Source organism: Hetaerina americana, unplaced genomic scaffold (assembly GCF_022747635.1).
Source record: "Hetaerina americana unplaced genomic scaffold, ioHetAmer1.1.p SCAF_14, whole genome shotgun sequence".
NCBI lineage: Eukaryota > Metazoa > Arthropoda > Insecta > Odonata > Calopterygidae > Hetaerina > Hetaerina americana.
The window spans coordinates 14929971-14949540 of NW_027286514.1; the positions used below are offsets into that span (position 1 = coordinate 14929971).

The following is a 19570-nucleotide window of genomic DNA, read 5'->3' on the forward strand; positions in this document are numbered from 1 at the left end:
TTGTAGTTATTTACAATATTGTTTGTATGTGATGTGGACGGCATTTTGAATGTGATGCGGAAGTTTGTTTGTATGTGATGTGGAAGTGTCATTGTATGTAAAAATATTTTGTCTCTTATCTGTTTTTATCGTTAATGTATGCATGTAATTTCCGTTGTAAGAGTTATCTTTGACCAAACTTGACCGTTGCCACCAGGAAAATCGCCTAATTGCAACGTAATTCTAAAATTATAAAAATAATAAATAATATTCATTTGAACCTTTTCCAAGTATTCCCTGCGTGCCTATCAAGATTTGCAACTGCTAAGGGTTGCACTTTTACCTTTTAACAGTAAACACTACAATAGAACTATCAATCTAACCCATTCTAATCTCGTTCCAGGATGTCCGCAACGAAGTACTCCTATAATAGTATCGCCGAGGCGTACAACTACATCCTATATGAGGGTGCAGGTGAGTTTGACATGAATACCTGAGTCAAAGAGAAATTCTACGAGCTCACTCTCTTTCAATGCTCTATAACGAAGAACTGATGAAGAAATCTACCTCCTTCATTCGTCGATTAGGACGACCTTATTATGCTTTTTCTTATAGAGTGATTGAAGTAGCGATCTACATTCATATCGACCGACGGGCATGGGGAAAAGTAATAGGGTGAGAGAGGGAAGTCAAACGCGGTCTATGCTCAGGGCACCAAAAAAAGCCGGAGAGTCAGCGTGATGCCTTGAATGTTAGACATGCAACTTCAGGGACTGAGATAAACATGGTGTGGTGGAAGTAGAAAATGGAAACAATTACAGTTATTGTATGAAGCAAAATTGTTTGCAAAGATTGCAATGCTGCTAAATGCCACAGAAGTGATATCCGAACGTACATGTATCTTTTATAGTTCCTGCCTTTTCTTCTCATTCGCAAGATTTCGACCACACTAGGGAGGTGAGTTCAACGTTCATATAGTTTGACGTTCGAGCAGCATATCAATGACTCGGAGATCAACTAGAGTCGTCTCTGATTTTCTGTCACCATTTTCTGTTCCTGTATGATTTATGTCAGTTAGTTTTGAGATTTTTCATGGTCTGGAAAAGAGGTCAACGCAAGATTTGCTCACTTGTTTAAGAGTTTGTGCAGATCTACAAAATTAATGAGGGGAAATGGGTTATATTCTACGCTGTTCTTGAAACAGCGTAGAATACGGTCAAAACAGTTAAATTCCGAAAGCAGTATTTTTACTTGCGCGTTGATAGGCCGATATTATTAGTTAGCATATCATATTATTTACTATCGATTAATTATAACGTTGCACAACAAAACAAAATCACTGCAATTTATCGCAATACTTTCGATACTGTATTCTGATATTCAAACGATTTAAAGATCAATTTACAAGTAATCCAGTATATATTTCAACGAGCTCCTTCCTTACAGCAAATATGCAGTTTACCACGGGATCAAAACTATACGTGAAGCTACAAAATTAATCGCTCATTAATTACAAGATTTTACACTGATGTTTTTTTCGCTTTTGACGAAACACTTCCAATGTTACTGCAGAGTTTGAATCCCTTGTAAAGAATAATGATAAGACGAAGTACGACAAAATTAAGTAGTTAATTGTGCCCGAATGCATACTTTAATGAAGACACAGCTCTAATGCAGAGTCGGATATGTAAGTTACTGCATGGGCAAGCATCGTTATCTTCTAACTCTCTCCATTTCCGTTCTTTTCAGTTCATTGTACAGTACCTTTTATGTCACCAATAAATTTCTTCCTTTGCCTTCTTCCTTTTTTCCTATTATTTTCCCCTCCATTATACACTCCAGGAATTTGTCTGTCTGAGAGCATGTCCAACAAATTTAATTTTCCTTTTCTCCATCTCTTTCATTGAATTCCTTTCCTCCATAATTTCTCTCAATACTTCCACTTATTCTTATTCTTCTCCAAATCCACATTTCCATTGCTTCAAACCGAGCCTTCTCCCTCTTTCCCAATATCCAAGTTTCGCATCCATATAATGATGTACTCCAAATAAACGTTTTTGCCGAGAATTTTCTACTTCCCAATTCCATGTGTTTGTTTCCCAATATAACTTTTTGATTTTCATATGCCTACTTCACCAAGGCTATTCTTCTTTTCACTGCGGAGGTTTATTTGTTGTATCTTGTAATTACACCCCCCAAGGCAGCAGAACTCTTCTATTTGGCTTATCATTGATTCCCCTATTATTAAATTTACAAGGGGTTCTGTCATGTTTCTAGAAACTTTCATAGATTTAGTTTTCTTCGCATTTATTTTCAGCTTCCATTTGTTCAAAGCTGTGAACAGGGTTTTGAGAATTCTATTCATATTTTTGGCTGATTCTGCCAGGGTCACGATATCATCTGCAAACCTAATGCAGTGTATCTTTCTTCCATTTATCTTTATTCCATTTTTTTCCTTCATTGTCTCTATAGCCTCTTCAATATATAAGCTAAATAGATATGGCAAAAGTGAACAACCTTGTCTTACTCCTTTCCTAATCTTTCCTTCTTTCTCACATCCCTTTACTTATACAAAAGTGCTTAGTTCAGGTAGAGCTGAACTAAGAGGTTCCGGTCTTTGTAGTCTATTCCTTTTCTTCTCATGCTTTCAAACATAAATTTCTAATCTACAGTATCGAAGGCTTTTTCCAAATCAATTAAGGTAAGGAAAACTTCCGTGTTAATACCTAGCCTTCCCGTTAGGATCAAGCGCAGTGCCAGTTAAGCGTCACTCGTTCCTTTACCTTCCCCGAGGCCAAATTAATCTTCTCCAAAATTTTCCTCCACTTTCTTTTGGATTCTATCCCCTAATGTATTCATAAGAACCTTGATAGCATGTGCCAGAATAGAAATTGTTCTGCAGTCCAGGCATTCAACTGGTGTCCTGCTTTAGGTAACACAATAGCTTTGCTTTTGACGAAGTCTTCAGGTATCTCCCCATTTTCTTAAGATTCATGCACTAATTTAAAGAGTCTTTATTTAATTTCCAAGATTTTTTAATATCTCAGCCGGTACATTATCCACACCCTTGATCTATGGAAATACAGTATTTACTTTTTTCCACGCGCAAATATGTTGTCCTAAAACACAAAAGGTTGCTGACACAGTCACATTCATGCAAAGAGTATACATTTGCGTTTCACGGTCCATGGTTCCACAATTTTTAAACTTGTCTTAAATATAGAAGGTTTTACGAAAATAATCCATTGCCGGTAAATTAAATAAAACTGGACCCGAAGATTTCCCACCCGCATGTTTTCATCAGACTTCATAGAAAATGTCAACTCCCCACTTTCATTTTAACAAGTAGAGGTGGGTTGAAGCCAGAAATATAAAATGACATTAGCATATCACAGCACAAGGTCGTCCTAACATGAATACTTTGAACTTCTGGATGCCAAGAAACAAAGGTCACCAATTTGTATTGCAGCAACATACGCTCCTCGAATAATCTTACTACTTTTGGAGCCTATTAAACAAAAGTCTTTGGCGTGGTCGCGCCTCTTTCCTTCTGACTCTTTCGCCATTAAGGAACGACCTCGTTGCAACAGACACGAGACTAAGAGAGGATAAAGAGCATAGGATGTCGTAAGTCCGGTTCAAGGATCGTATATGCAACCGCGGAGTATACATACGCACCTGTGCGTCAATGCCCCCAGGGCATTTTTGACGCTGGAACCCATCTGAGCCATGTGGGATTTGCGACGTCATCAGAGGATGCCCCCGATACAGCGAGCGGGATTGTACGTCCCAGAAGGATGCACCAATCCTTCGTGCGAATCCTTCCCCCCACAGCCGTTTTGTCAACGGCGCCTGTATTTGGTATGAACGCTCAGAATGAGCCAATTGCCCATAGCATGTGATCCTGGTGGTTCCAAAATAATAGGCTTTATCTCCATACCCACAAGAAATGATGCACTTTAAAAAACATTTTAAAATAATAATAGACTTAGCTAATCCACCGCATGACAGGTCAAATTTATTCAGATTGATCTATTAACTTCTAAAGCTTATAATTTGACTGATATGGTTATTTTAGTGTTTCCAATTCATTAAATTTCCGAGTGGATAACATTACGAGTGTCATTAAACATATTATGTATTGAACGTATTAAATCTATTAAGAATGTCTTTCGGGATGGACTTTCAGTGTAATAGAGTTTATAAAACACTACATACAAAAACATTATAGCATTAATCCTAATAGCTCGTCGGCGATATTAAGTGAGCATAAATTTCCCACCCATGCGGTACATGTGGTAATAAGGAACAAAGCGCACAATTTCCATCTGCCTTCGTCTCATTAACTTCAGCTTGATGTTATGTTTCAGATTCAGACACAAGGAGTTGGTTCATGGTCCAGAGCCCACTGCCACTCGCGGGCATCATCATCCTGTACCTATTATTCGTCATCAGGATCGGTCCGAACTTCATGGCCAAAAGACCGCCCTATTCCCTTTCGGGGGCCATCATGGCGATCAACATCTTCCAAATAATTGCAAATACATGGCTTTCCATGCAGGTAAAATATGTTTCATCATAAATAAAAAATAAAAGATGATGCTTTACCAATTAAAGATCCACAGAAAATCAGGGAATCAGAAGCTACATTTAACGAGTCAATAAAATTCTTTTTTAGCATACTATTTCCTAGTACATATTAAATTTCAAGAAATTCCAAGAAAATATCCACATATTTCTAAAGCACCTTTTATTAAAACACTGAGACGATATTTTAAAAAATTATTCCTATATAATTTATTTATCACATTTTCTAAACCATTTTTAAATCCATAAACTTGAATGACTATTAACTGACCCTCAGAGTGGCGTTCAATTACTAGGTCTAATAGTTTATTTTAGCCTTACTACCAACAGGATCAAGTTGAAACTTTTCTTACTTTTCAAGGCACATTCCTTGAGGACGTACTCACTTTCAATACAACATAATATTTCTATCGTCACCGAGAATACTTTGGTAGGGGTCCTTTTACCCGCTGGAAATACCAGTTGGGTTCCGTCCGAGGCTTCCGGGTTTCGATAACTAATGACTTTCACCCTTATTTCAACTACCACGCACCCACGAAATCACACTTTTCCAATCCACAAATATATCACCGCTTGTTTCCCAATTTGCGATGAAGTTCGATGGGTGATAAGCCGCGCGTGTGGAGAAAACAGATAATTACAAGAGGTTCTCTTACACTAAACGAGGCCACCTTACGTATGGAAAATGTTTCTAACTCTAGCGACACCTTACCGATCACTGCGCACTGTATGGCGTAACAATTTATCCAGTATTCATTAAGGGCTCTTTTTATAAAGAAAGCATATTTTAAGGTCCGCCAAAGGCTTTCTAACTTCTCCCAGTCCAGAGAAAACATTGGGTGACCATATAAATTGAAAACAATTCGAACATTAATTAAAATAGAAATTTGGCGTAGGATATATCAAACATTACTACACATTTATTTCAGCGTCGATCAACTACATCTATAAAGAAAACGCATCACTTCCATTACTCAGTTATTAACTATATAGTCCAGGAGGCACACATGGCTCGTAGAAAGACGATAGCTGATATACAAAGTAACTGGTATCACTTCTTTCGTTTTTTACGCTCATTACATCTGTTTACGAATAAAAAAATAATTTACTCATAATAAAACATCCGTAAGCATGGTGCTTGGAATATTACTCAGAGAAATAATGATCCAGATGCATCAAACCGCAGGCGATGACATTTTTATTGACTGCAATTGATGGGCTGTGTAAGTGGGGAAGAGCGGTGAGATGGTAAATATTAAGGTGATTAATACGTCTTAACTTGGATGTGTGGAATATTGGGCTTTAGTTGAATCGTATTAAAAGAACCCTTTTAAACCCATGCAGAAAATATTAAAAGAACCCATCTAAACCCAAACATTTTAAGAACCCTTCTAAATCGTTGCTGAAACTTTTAAAATACATCCCTGTCTTCAATGATTATCTTCAAGAGCTACCATTACGTGCGCTACGATTGATTAGAATATAAATCTAGACTGCACTGGATCACTAACAGTAAAACGTTATTCGCCCGATATTTGCTCTGATGATTTACGAATCGTAGTCAACCCGCTCATAATCCTAATGATCTACAAGAACACACACTTTTGAAACACCAAGTCACCACAATAATACTTCGCACGTCACGGATAACGAGTAGCCTCTTTCGAACACATGGCAGGCCCACTGTTGGAACACGAAAGAGTCGCATTTCACGTCGTAGTGGTCAAATGCTGGCCTTTGATGAAGAAGTTGAGCGTTTATCCCAGCGGTCGATGTGGGTCAAGTCTTCGCGAGTGTTCCAATGAGCCCGCATTCATTTGTTCATGCTTAGATGACAGACTCAGACACGGAAACGGCATATCAATACATGACCTGGCACCACACCCGACATTATTTTACGTATTCAGGTAATATGAGCCGATCTGCGTGGGTTTCCTCGAGGAAACAAACCAACGCCGCATTAAAACATCAGTATGAGCCATTAAACAAATGCCTTTAGGCCCAAAGGTAACCGAATGACGTTTACCCAATTAGGTGAAAGAAACTTACAGGCGCAGAGCGGGCTATGTATGCTTGCACCAGATTACTATTCTATTTTCGCATTTAACTTAGCATTTTTTAAAGAAAAAGTCAATTAAAATAAACGATTGACACACTTTTTTATCTTTCCTAAAACGTGACGTTAGCTTTGGAGAACGACTTGGATGGATAGCAGCATGGTCTGCAGGGGAGTCAGAGAGGAGGGGAAGAGTCAGATCGATCTAATGGTAAGTTTAAAGAATAAATATGCTCTTACGAACGCTAAAGAAAACTCTGGAAACAACATAAAATAATGAACTAAAATGACCTGGTCGCAAACTTTTTACATCAATGATAAATGTCACCTTTTGAGTTTTATTAATTAAAAACAGTTTTCTACACGAAGTATTTCACAATACTTCAAAAACGATGAAGGGCTTGAGCAATCAGATGGACCCCTGTGACTATCCCGGCGGCAGCAAATAAAATTTACATGTGCCGCTGATAGCCTTTGCCAGATGGGTCGAAAGGTGTGAGACAGACAGACGTTTGTTTCTCATGCATATGCAAAGGCCTCTGACCTCAGTGGGGAAGGTGGTGTTACACAATTGGAAAGTAACAAATGAAACGGAAAGGAGGAAGAATATGCATCGTCGGCATGTCCAGGTGGGATGGCAGAGGTAGGACTACGTGAGTGTTACTTAATAAGCAACATTCAGTGGACGGGAAAAAAGTCAAAGCGGGACAGTAGTAGTATTAAACAAAAAGTTCGAAGAAAAACATGCAACACAGATCAGGCGAGTTGTACAACACTATTAGTAGAGGGAAAAGCAAATCTATCAAACTTAGTTCCCATTGAAGTTTACATACCGACAGGTAATAAGCCATTTTCCAGTAGAAGTCAGCATGCTTAATCTAATCCTACCTCTACCTAGCTTAATTTGCAATTCCCTTCCACCATAGTCTACTCCGTATTAAATTCCATTGGCATTCACCATGCTCCGCATCTTCTTTCTCTCACCTATTTAAGACTCTCCCAGCCACCCATATATACGAGTATATCGTATTTCTTTATCTCCTTTCCTTTCAATTCCTTCCATTGTGTTTTTTCGTAATTTTTCTCTACACCCGCCTAATTAAGGGTCTAGTTATAGACAGTAAGTGAGATAGAGTGAGGATAATATTAAACATGTGCGACGGAATTAAAAGAGGTGGTACATATGCTGATTTGAAGAATGGGTTATTGCAGTGTAGTTGATACTGTGTTCACTATACATTGTATAAGGTGAAACTTAGATGGATAGCATTGATTAGACTTGCTTTAGTCAAAAAAACCATCTTGAGCAGTACATTACTCTGTTAATCATTTAAACATTAAATAGCGCATATACAGGAAATATGGAGTACTAGCTCCGAAGGAAAGCTCATGGACTAGGGATGCGCAGGACCTGAACGTATTTTACACGGATTTTCTTCGGAGAAAGCATGAGGAAAGAGAGTAGAATCTATATGTATTTACAGCATATTACAGCTCACTTTATCTGGGCTTTTGCACAGCAAAAATTAATGATTGTTTGGCTACAAAATAGCCAAATGACTATTTTTTTCAAAACAAGTTTAAAGTTTTAAATAATTAATTTATGAAACTACATTTCGCAATCAATAAAAAACTCTTGCCGTTCGAAGTAAAATATTACAATTAATAATAATTTCACTTTACACTCACATAAAAAAATAATTATGAAAAATCCCGAAGCATAAAAAAATTTATAAATCGTATGATAAGTTCCATGAATAACTGGTAATGTTTCAGTTAACTCAGATACTTGAATTTGCCAAAATGTGGCTAATTTAGTAAAGATCAACATGTAAACCATGTACATAAAAACATTGACAATTTAATTTGCTATTTTTCAGGGGGCGTCCGCAATTTGGTATTATTATATGCTAAAAATAACCGACCTTTTGGATACGGTGAGTAATCGCCCTTACTATCTATACAATAATACATACTCAGTAATAAGCTATACGATTTTCTTTTTTACTTAACTCTTCCAGATTCATTCATCAATAATTTACACATAGATTATTTATTTGCAAGCATTTTAGAAAAAAACAACACAAGGACATTTATGAAGGTTAAAATACGAGTACATTTTATTTTCATTCAACTCAATTGTACTTGCGATCAACCAACACAAATACTCTTCTCCTTTGGTGGGTGAAACAGCTCCCTAACGCCATCTCTTGGCCAAAGAATTGGGGCATTTGGTTGCATAAAGCATCGCAGATCTCATTGTAAATTACGTTTCCTGGATAGCTCAAGTGGCTAAGAGCCTCCGCCTCACAAGTGGAAAGATCCGGAGTTCAAGTCCCGGTCTATGAAATATTTTTACAGTCGTGATCTGCCTGATTCCGCCTTCCCCACTTCTTCGGTGCTTGTCCTTTATGTGTGTTCCTATCCCTTTTCCTTATAACTGTTTCTTTGTAAATGAGTATATATATATATATACACATATATATATACACATAAATATATAAATATATATATAACGATTGTACGGAAAAACTCATACGAGCGGCACAATAATTGGCTGACACAACATAACACAAATAGAAAAGAATAGACACATATAAAAGAACACTTACACGGTAAATTGTTCGAGCTTTCGGCCCTCTCAGGGGCCTTCTTCAAGAGAGACTATAAATATATATATATATATATATATATATATATATATATATATATATATATATATATATATATATATATATATTTATATATATGGCGATGATGTAGAAGCACTCACGAGAGCAATATAACATTCGGACGGCACCATAGAACACAAAACTGAAATATACTAGCACTGATGCACTGATATAGCACTGATGGACATACCGAAAACCGAATATAAAAAATGTTTCGAGGATTGGATCAAGCGCTGGCATAAGTGTGTTGCAGTCGATGGGGATTACTTTGAAGGGGACAATATAGATTTAGATGAATAAACTTGTATTTTTAATTTTCTGAATAAATTCCGGGAAATTTTTGATCAAGGTAGTATAACACGTAAAAGGTCACTCATATTTTGAAAAGTTTGAGTTTTCGGCCTTCTTCAGGTCAGACTGGAAGGTGTCGGACAGGGAATGAGTCTGGAGTGGGGAGGTGCAGGGTATGCTGGGAAGGAAATTAAAAATGGCGGTTTAGGGTGGGAATTTAAAAAGGAGGGAAAGCCATTATATATGCAGATTCGCGAGTTCTCACCTCTATATTGGTGGCTGAATACATGGATTCACGACTTCACTTCAGAGACAGAGGAAAAGTGGAACCAGAGGATTTCAAAGGGTGGAATCATATAAACCGAATCGATATATCGACTTGCAAAAAGGACAAACGATAAATGGAGAGTATTATGCGTCGTAATTGCACCGGTTGACGGAAGAAATCAAGAAAAACGTCTCCATTTGGCAAAATTATCTCTTAAATTAAGAAAACGCACGGGTGCACACCAGAGTAGTTTTGATGGCAAAAACTACGTAATTATTAACGGATTACAAAATACACCGTATTCACGAGATTGGGCCCAACTAGCATTTTTATTTCCAAACTTGAAAAATAGCTCGACGGAAAATGATTCACGTCTAACGAAAAGGCCATCAAAGCTGCCTACTTTAAGGACCTTCCGAAATGCTACTCTTTAGACGACTTAAAAATGGGGAGAAATTCTCGGAGGAGTGCGCCAAGCAACTGGTTAAAGGATATTATCTTGAAAGATAAAAATATCTCACCACAATAATTTGTATTTCTTTGTTTCATTAAGGTCTTATTGAACGACCCCTTAAGAGGTTGTCCGCACACGACCGATTTATATCTCCTCAAAAGTCGATAAAAAATTAATTACATCTGTTACACGAGGTCTGTCCAAAAAGTATCGCGAATTTTGAATTTCCGCGGGTTACGCATAAATGATTTTTGATTTTTTTGTGACGCTATGTATGGTACATATGTCTCTCCCTTATGTTCGGCCATTTTGAATTTTCCGTTAATTTTTGACAGCTGCTTTGCTGGGACGTGTTTTGGCTTGTCTTCGATTTTTGCCTGTTCCAAAAAATGGATCAAAGAACCTGTATCAAATTTTGTGTGAAAAACGAAATTGTCCCCGAAGCATTTCGAATGTTAACTGTGGCATATGGAGAAGCTACTTTGGACCGAAGCAACGTTCATCGGCAGTAAAAAATGCTCTCAGAGGGCCGAGAAGATGTGAAGGACGAAGAGCGTGCCGAACGCCCGAGCACGTCAACATCAGACGATAACATTGATGAAGTAAAGAAAATAGTATCGGCCAATCGTCGAATCACCGTCAGAGAAGTTGCTGAGGACCTAAACATATCTATCGGCTAGTGCCATTCGAATTTTATCAATGATTTGGGCATGACATGGGTCGCCGCGAAATTTGTACCAAAATTACTCAATACCGGCCAAATACAGCAACGCATTAACATTGCTAATGAGGTGTTGGACTCTGTCCGCGACTACCCAAATTTGCTCCAGAGGGTCATAACTGGTGACGAATCATGGGTTTTTGGTTATGAAGTGGAAATTCCCAAACATCCCAATGGAAGCTGCAGCACGAGCCAAGAGCTAAAAAAGTGCACCAAGTTTGCTCGAATGTGATAGTTTTGCTTACAGTTTTCTTTGATTGCAGGACCTTCTGCCATGAGTTCTTGCCACAGGGTAGAACGGTAAATAAGGAATATTACCTGCAAGTTATGCGCAATTTGCGCGAAGCGATCCGCCACAAACGACCGGATTTGTGGAAGAATAAATATTGGCTTTTGCACCATGACAACGCCCCTGCTCACACATCGTTGCTTGTGCGTGAATTTTTGGCCAAAAACAAAACAACCCATGATGCCGCAGCCACCGTATTCCCCAGACCTGGCCCCCAGAGACTTTTTCATGTTCCCGAGGCCCATGAAAGGACTACGCTACACTACGATAGACGAGATAAAAACTGTATCGAAGAAGGAGCTGAAGAAGATCACAAAGAATGATTTTTTGATGTGCTTCGAGGATTGGAAAAAACGTTGACACAAGTGTTTAATATACAATGGAGATTACTTGGAAGGGGGGAAAAATAGATATTCATGAATGAATAAATAATTTTTGAAAAAAAACAAAAGTCTTGAAAACTTTTGAACAGACCTCGTACAAGTAAGTTCGTGTATAGACCGATTGGTGATATTAATACAAATATTCTCGACTGAGAGACTTCTGACCTTAAAAATCTCACCATATGACATAATTTTGAGGTAACATCCAATTGTAAGGTTTACAGTTTCGATCAATACACCTTACCATTTGCAGGTAATCTACGTTTTGAGGAAAAAGCATGCACAGCTGTCGTTTCTGCACATATATCACCATTTTGGTACCCTGATCGTTGCTTGGTTTGCTGTAAAATACTATCCAGGTAAGTGACCTCTCTCACAAAGTGTTCTTAACCAAATAAGTTTGAACTTGGAAGCTACGAAGAAAATGTACGGCTTTAACCAAAATTTTTGGTCAATTTGGGAGGGTAATTTTTATATAATAATGGAACACGACCGTTTCTAGTAATTTTGGAATTACTATATTGAATGAAACCAAGATTTGGACCAAAACATTTCTTAGAACAACGCGAACTCAAGGTAACAAGATGGGCGAACACTAACTCGAAAAACGGAAAACACATTAAAATATGAAGACATAATTCCTGGAATTCCTTATTCTCTTTCTATTAGCAAAATGAAACGACTTACAAAATATGAGCTTAGAGTGGAAATGGGTTATGGGTAATGGAGGGGACTTAATTTCAAAGATGCAGTTTAGCGTTGTAGTAGTGTGATAGCACCGCGGCCGGATCTCGTACCAATGGTTGACGAATCAATTTCTCAAGGAGGCGTTTGTCAACTGGACTTGGCAGAAAATATAAGTCCAATTAACCAGAAATGTTACCCGAATTTGAGGCCCAGGCTTTCCGGCCCAGCACTATGACCACTGGACTACGTCGCCTAGAAGAGGGAAAATATCCTAAGCCAAAATTCAACCCACACGTTTTATTTGCATTTTAAAATAAATCGAGGACGTGTTGATAAACTCCCAACAGTGTAACTAACCTGTCCCAGAGAGTTCAATTCACTTGAAGGGCATCAATATTATTTATGCTCGACTGCTCGATTATCGCTCTGTGAGTTTCAACGAGGATACAGCGGTTCATTTTTTTTAAATTTTAAATTCGCATATTTGAACTATTCTCCAAAAACGTTCCCTCCGAATTCTCTTTGACAGTCAATAAAACCCTAATTACCCTTCCTACGGATTGTAAACAGGTAAAATACACGCGATCCTGCAATGACGGTCAAGTAATCACAGCGAACGTTTAATAAAAGGAAAATTAGAGGAAAAACAGAAGGGAAGATTCCACGAGGAAGACCAAGAGACATGTACCACAAATAAGAATTTAAGAAGGACGTAAAACAGAGAAGGTATCCGGGATTGAAGGAATTGACATTGAATAGAGTAAAATGGAGGGTTCCAGTAAACCAATCCTAGGACTGAAATACTGATGATGATAATACATGATAACGACTCCTTATACGCAACAATATTATAAAAACCCAGAAGTTCTGCGTACACATACACAATTTTCCAATGCTTTCGGAGTGCCACCATCCATTGAAGGATAAACCGTCCGTTTTTTGGGCTTTATCCGAGGCTATAGGCTCAGATCCCAATCGTAGACCGTCTGGGCTTGAGTTATTGTGCCAACCTACCACATGATCATTACAGCGAAACTCAGTCCACTATGTGGAGTACACACGGTGGAACCGTTCGCATCGAAACGATACATAAAGAGTTATAGCGCGCCAACGTTACGTTTTCTATCTGATCAGATTATTTCAGTCTGATCTTATCTATCTCATTATTTTGGCAGTAAGAGGGTCAATCCTAATATCCTCAGTCATAAGAAGAAATTTTTGTTCGTACGAGGCTTTCTATACAAATTAATAATACATGACATAACTAACTAAACTATGGCCTACTGCATTTAAAGTTTTTGTAAATATTGACGTCATCACAATTCTTTTATCACGTTTGTAATAAAATATGCACGCGTTTTTGGAAATTCTGTATCCATTATATGGCATACATAATTATATGAGTAAATATCTGTGCAAGTTTTAATAATAAATAGATAAAGAACGTACTACGGCCGAGTGCATGGAAAGAATGTAAAACCCAAAGCCGTACACTTAAGGGCACTTATAGGGGGAATATAGAAGGGGGTGGGAAAGTTATTGTTTGGCGGGAAGCCGGATGCCAGTGACCCGTCACTCAAACAAATGAAAATTAAAATAAATAGTTCTACCAATTACTCCCTTGATCAGGTATTTGCACACCAAATTGACCTTCACAAGTCGCAACCACACACACACGCAGGGTTTACGGGGCGGGAAGCCCGACGCCAGTGACCCGTCACTCAAACAAATGGAAAATAAAATAAATAGTTCAAACAATTACTCCCTTGATCAGGTATTTGCACCACAAATTGACCTTCACAAGTCGCAACCACACACCCACACAGGGTTTACGGGGCGGGAAGCCCGACGCCAGTGACCCGTCACTCAAACTCGGACGACACAAAAGTACAGTGCTGGAGGGGAAAGTGCCGAAAAACCTGACACCAGGTGTTTCGCCTGCTAAGCAGGTTTTTCAGTCAGGTTTTTCGGCACTTTCCCCTCCAGCACTGTACTTTTGTGTCGTCCGAGTTTGAGTGACGGGTCACTGGCGCCGGGTTTCCAACCCCGTAAACCCTGTGTGTGTGTGTGTTTGTGACTTGCGAAGGTCAATTTGTTTGCAAATACCTGAGCGAGGGAGTAAGTGTTATATAATTTTTATTTTATTTTTTCATTTGTTTGAGTGACGGGTCACTGGCGTCGGGCTTCCCGCCCCGTAAACCCTGCGTGTGTGTGTGGTTGCGACTTGTGAAGGTCAATTTGTGGTGCAAATACCTGATCAAGGGAGTAATTGTTTGAACTATTTATTTTAATTTTCATTTGTTTGAGTGACGGGTCACTGGCGTCGGGCTTCCCGCCCCGTAAACCCTGCGTGTGTGTGTGGTTGCGACTTGTGAAGGTCAATTTGTGGTGCAAATACCTGATCAAGGGAGTAATTGTTTGAACTATTTATTTTAATTTTCATTTGTTTGAGTGACGGGTCACTGGCGTCGGGCTTCCCGCCCCGTAAACCCTGTGTGGGTGTGTGGTTGCGACTTGTGAAGGTCAATTTGTGGTGCAAATACCTGATCAAGGGAGTAATTGTTTGAACTATTTATTTTATTTTCCATTTGTTTGAGTGACGGGTCACTGGCGTCGGGCTTCCCGCCCCGTAAACCCTGCGTGTGTGTGTGGTGGCGACTTGTGAAGGTCAATTTGGTGTGCAAATACCTGATCAAGGGAGTAATTGGTAGAACTATTTATTTTCATTTTCATTTGTTTGAGTGACGGGTCACTGGCATCCGGCTTCCCGCCAAACAATAACTTTCCCACCCCCTTCTATATTCCCCCTATAAGTGCCCTTAAGTGTACGGCTTTGGGTTTTACATTCTTTCCAAGTTTTAATAAATTCGGATGAGGAAAGTAAGCAAAAAATCTTTCAGCTACAGTGAAAAACATTCATAAAAAACTGCCATATAAATGTAAGTATCCTTCCTAACTCAAAAATTTTTTCTTTTCAGGTGGAGGCACTATTCCAATTCAATTATTTAACTGTTTAATTCACATCCCCATGTTCTTATACTACACTCTGGCAGCACTAGGCCCCTCGATGACGCCTTATCTTTGGTGGAAGAAGTATTTAACGCAGATACAAATAGTAAGTACCAAAATTATCTCAGCATAAAAACATCAACATTCACTGAAATACAATTAAGGAGTCATAACACAAATCTCGTCACTATCACGTGCAAAACCGGCCATTTAATCAACCTCGGCCAGTCTCCGCAACGGAAACTAGAAAAACGAAAATGCGCGGCTATTACCACTAATACCCCTTCGGTCGATAAGGTCGGCGCTACACCGAAGCTTTTCACGGTGTTTGGAATCGCTCCTTTCCCAGGGTACTTGGGATCATTAGTTTCTTTCACTCGCACAAATATCCATCAAAACCAAGCAAGCAACAGCACAACATGTTGGAAATACCTATCATGCGCATTTGTTTCGAGAAGATGTCATATTTACTCAGAATTGGATGATTAAAAAAGCAGGTGTCGCATCACCTCTTGCCACACAACAGAAACATTCATTGACCTTGGCAATTGTAATCCATCGCTACTTTTCATAGCATTCAGAAATAATGGATTAACACCTAAGTAAAAGCTAATAGCGATGTTTGAGTGCATTTTTCAAATTATTTTTCCATCGTTTTACTCATAGACCTATGACACAAATATCGTAGGTTCCCATCCTCAACATATGAGTCGAAGACCAAACCCTACTCCATGATTTGTAACTAATAAAGAAGAATCGATACGAACAAAGTTTATCACTTGGATGAAAAATGTAAAATATTAAGTCAAAAAAGGCATGCACGCAGAAGCCCACCGTCTTAGTCCTTCCTTTTAAGATTTGGTAAACACTCTATTCATGCAACAATTCGAGTCTTCAAATGGCGAATTCTCGATTCGACGATTTATTGAATTATATGTTATATGGAATTATTGACAGGAAGGAGGAGCGGCAATGGATCGAAGTGAATTCTTTTCTGGCGCATTTGCATGGGCATGTGAAAAAAAGGTTTACATAAGACCCAAACATAGCCACGCCTACAAAAGATTTTTTGGGGCCATGGGTATGTGAATAACTGAAAAATAGCTACTTATACATTGTAAGCATTTTGTATATTGATTACAGCGTGGCATTTCATCTGCAGCATGTCTCCGGGCCCTCATGAGATGGGGTGCAGGAAAACATTAGCCTGACTGTTTAGACCCTCGGAGTTTACTTGGTTCCGGTTACATTTTCCCTTTCTTCAACTGTTTGTCACTGAATAATCCAACCTGGGACGGGATCGTGGATCTTTTTTGGCGATATCGCATTCGCTACCTTTATCGGGATTTACCAGTACAGCCCATTTTACGATGATGGACCTTTGGACCCACCTCCAATGAATCATTGCACGAGGCCCCGGTAGTCACGCTACATTCCCGTGTTCCTAAAGGGGATATTTGAAGAAAACAGATAAGAGCACTCATTATCAATAGCATAAATAATGATAAAGATAACGCACGTGCGTTCCTGCAATAAAGTAATCGATAACAAAACGCTATCACCGTTGTTCCCCTAATTACACAGAAAGGGAAGGGGCATTAGATAATTCCTTGCATTATCATGTCAATGGAGCAGAATCGCAAGAACTGTGATTACCAAAGGTTATGCTGAGGAAACTCACGATATGGTAGCAATATCGATAGCTATCGCTGAATAAAATAAACCAGATCGTGCCTCGGAAGTAAGCTGTTCAAGAAATATCTACAGCATTATAGAAGTAAATATAAACAAATTCAAAGGCCAGACGGTAGGGTGGAGCGATTAAGGTGGCCGATGCACTTTTTCACAAATATGTACACGAGAAGGAAACACGTCTGAGACTGAGTGACCAAATCAGATTCAAACCTAGTTCATGGAAATGAATCTAGGTGCTGTGCGTCCTATGTGCTATTATGTTAATACATTCCTTATTTTAAAATTTGATAGGAAATAAAATACCTGGGGAAACGACCGTCATTAAAATAGTTTCTTTCATTCAAACACTTATTTGATGTTTTTCCTGATTGCCAAAAACATTTGGTTCTCGGCTGCAATAATACCGACGATCTCATATCTTTCCAGGTACAATTCTTCTTAATGCTTGGAGTCAACTCCTATATAGTCTTTTCTGATTGCTCATTCTCCAAAGTCATGCTATATGTACACACGCCTTATACCATCAGCATTCTGATTCTGTTCTTGATGTTCTACAAGAAGTCTTACAAAGTGGGAGGAAAAGAACTTGAAAAAACTGAGTGACCTGAGGAGGATCTGTTGCCGTGGAGTTAGCCGGGACAAGTGGTTTGTCGGAGAAGAGATAAAAGAGGAGGAAGGGTGGCTCGGAATTTACTTAAGGAGCTGCAAATGGCTAGTGAATTGAGACTACCTCTGCATCGACTGAAATGTTAGTATGACGTTACAAATAGTAATTAATCTCCACGACAGAATATAATGGCATGTGTATGTGTACCTATATACAGCCTGCAAAAAATCTTGGAGAATATTCACCAAAGAGGTTTCTCAAATGCGAACCATACGGGATGTGTGTTATAAGATGACTCATTTTACGACTTACCTAACTAAATCGTCCACTTACGTTACTGCCATTGTTGATGTCCGCTAATAAAACCAGTAATTGACCACAAATATTATACATTTTAAAGTACTCCGGCAGTCCCTAAATTATTGCGAACTCAAAAATGTTTACCTTGGGCACAATTGATGTAAGAACCTCAACTTATAGGTAAGTTTACAAAAAAAATCAGGCAATTCGTTATTAACTTTTCAAAATGTTCGCATGTCATTAAGTATATGTCCAGATTGTAAATGTGTGCCGCCGAAGGCAGGGGGTTAAAGTACCCAGAGAGGATTTGTGGCTGTGGAGTCAGCTGGGAGCAAGAGTCTGTGGAAGAAGAGAAAAAGGAGGAAGGAAGGGTGGCCGGCAGTGATACTGCATTGCGACGAAGTGTGCAAAACACGACTGAGGACCCAATGCGCAATATTATCTTTTCATTGAAAGTGTAACCATATCTAACAGGCCAATGACCTATGATGTAGCATTCCTTAATAATGTAAGACATACCGAAGTAATTATGGTAATGATGCAGTAACTACAATAAAAATATTATACTCACTGATAGCTTGACGAGATATATACCACTTGGACATCTACGTTCTGATTGTAAAATTAGTATCAAAATTATGATAAGGTACTACAATGACATAAGGTTAGATATACTTGTAATTACAAGGACTAATGACAGAGGAAATATGAATCATCTTTCACTGAAAATAGGAAGGAAAGATACTCATATTGCATTTCACTAACAAACAATCCCTTGCTATCACATTAATTTGAGTTGCAACGTGACCAGAAAATTCAGTTTATTTACCTAAGGCAAACTATCAGATAAGTTAACCACCAGTTCGCGTGGTTAACGATTTTAAAAGAAATATTACTATGACATTACCAAATAGACTTGCATTCGCATTACATTAGGTTTAAATGAAAAAAAATAACATATGCTCTAAGGACATGATGCGGAAGTTTCTCCTGAGCCTACTCTCGAATAAATACGAGAAATACGGCATTAGAGAGGAAAACGATATCATTACGGCCAGTCAACTAGAGTGGATTGAAAATAAATGACGGATGGCTTCGACAGGAAAACTGGCGTACATATTCACTGGTAACTTATTTCTTTAACGGGTTTATTTATTCATATGTACCCTGCAAGCCACCGCCAGGGTGCGCGGCAGGGGATGAATATACAAGAGAATAATTTTACCCGAATATGACCCTACCGGAGTGAAACAATGTTATTACGATCCCCTGCCGCTCGTGGAATAAATGATATCTTACACCTACATCCGTGTTGTACCTTCTCGATTTCGTGTTACTTTTTATAAATTTTCTGAGAATGAACTTGACTGCTGAGCGCGTGACCTCAAGGAAGTGATTCCCCGTATCCTAAGAATTTCGGTGATTACTATCTTTCTTAAAACTAGCAAATTGATTCTGTAGCACGCACTTTAGGCCATTGTATTCCCCTTGTATAAACAAGTAAATGCTCCTTTTAGGCTTTTCATTTCGGACGCCATGAAGCGAAAATACTCGATTTGCAGACTATTTCGA

At 38.7% G+C, this 19570-nt stretch overlaps 2 protein-coding genes across 2 annotated transcripts in view; one reads left to right on the top strand and one right to left on the bottom strand.

Moving 5' to 3' along the window:
- The window catches only part of LOC139686368 (oxysterol-binding protein-related protein 9), a 360366-nt gene that overhangs the window by 142108 nt on the left and 198688 nt on the right, over positions 1–19570 (bottom strand). The window lies entirely within an intron of this gene.
- On the top strand, positions 384–17694 carry LOC139686381 (very long chain fatty acid elongase 4-like). The gene is made up of 6 exons (XM_071583575.1): positions 384–453; positions 4350–4540; positions 8503–8559; positions 11954–12059; positions 15366–15502; positions 17518–17694. The coding sequence occupies exons 1-6, from the start codon at positions 384–386 to the stop codon at positions 17692–17694; spliced, it is 738 nt and encodes a 245-aa protein (XP_071439676.1).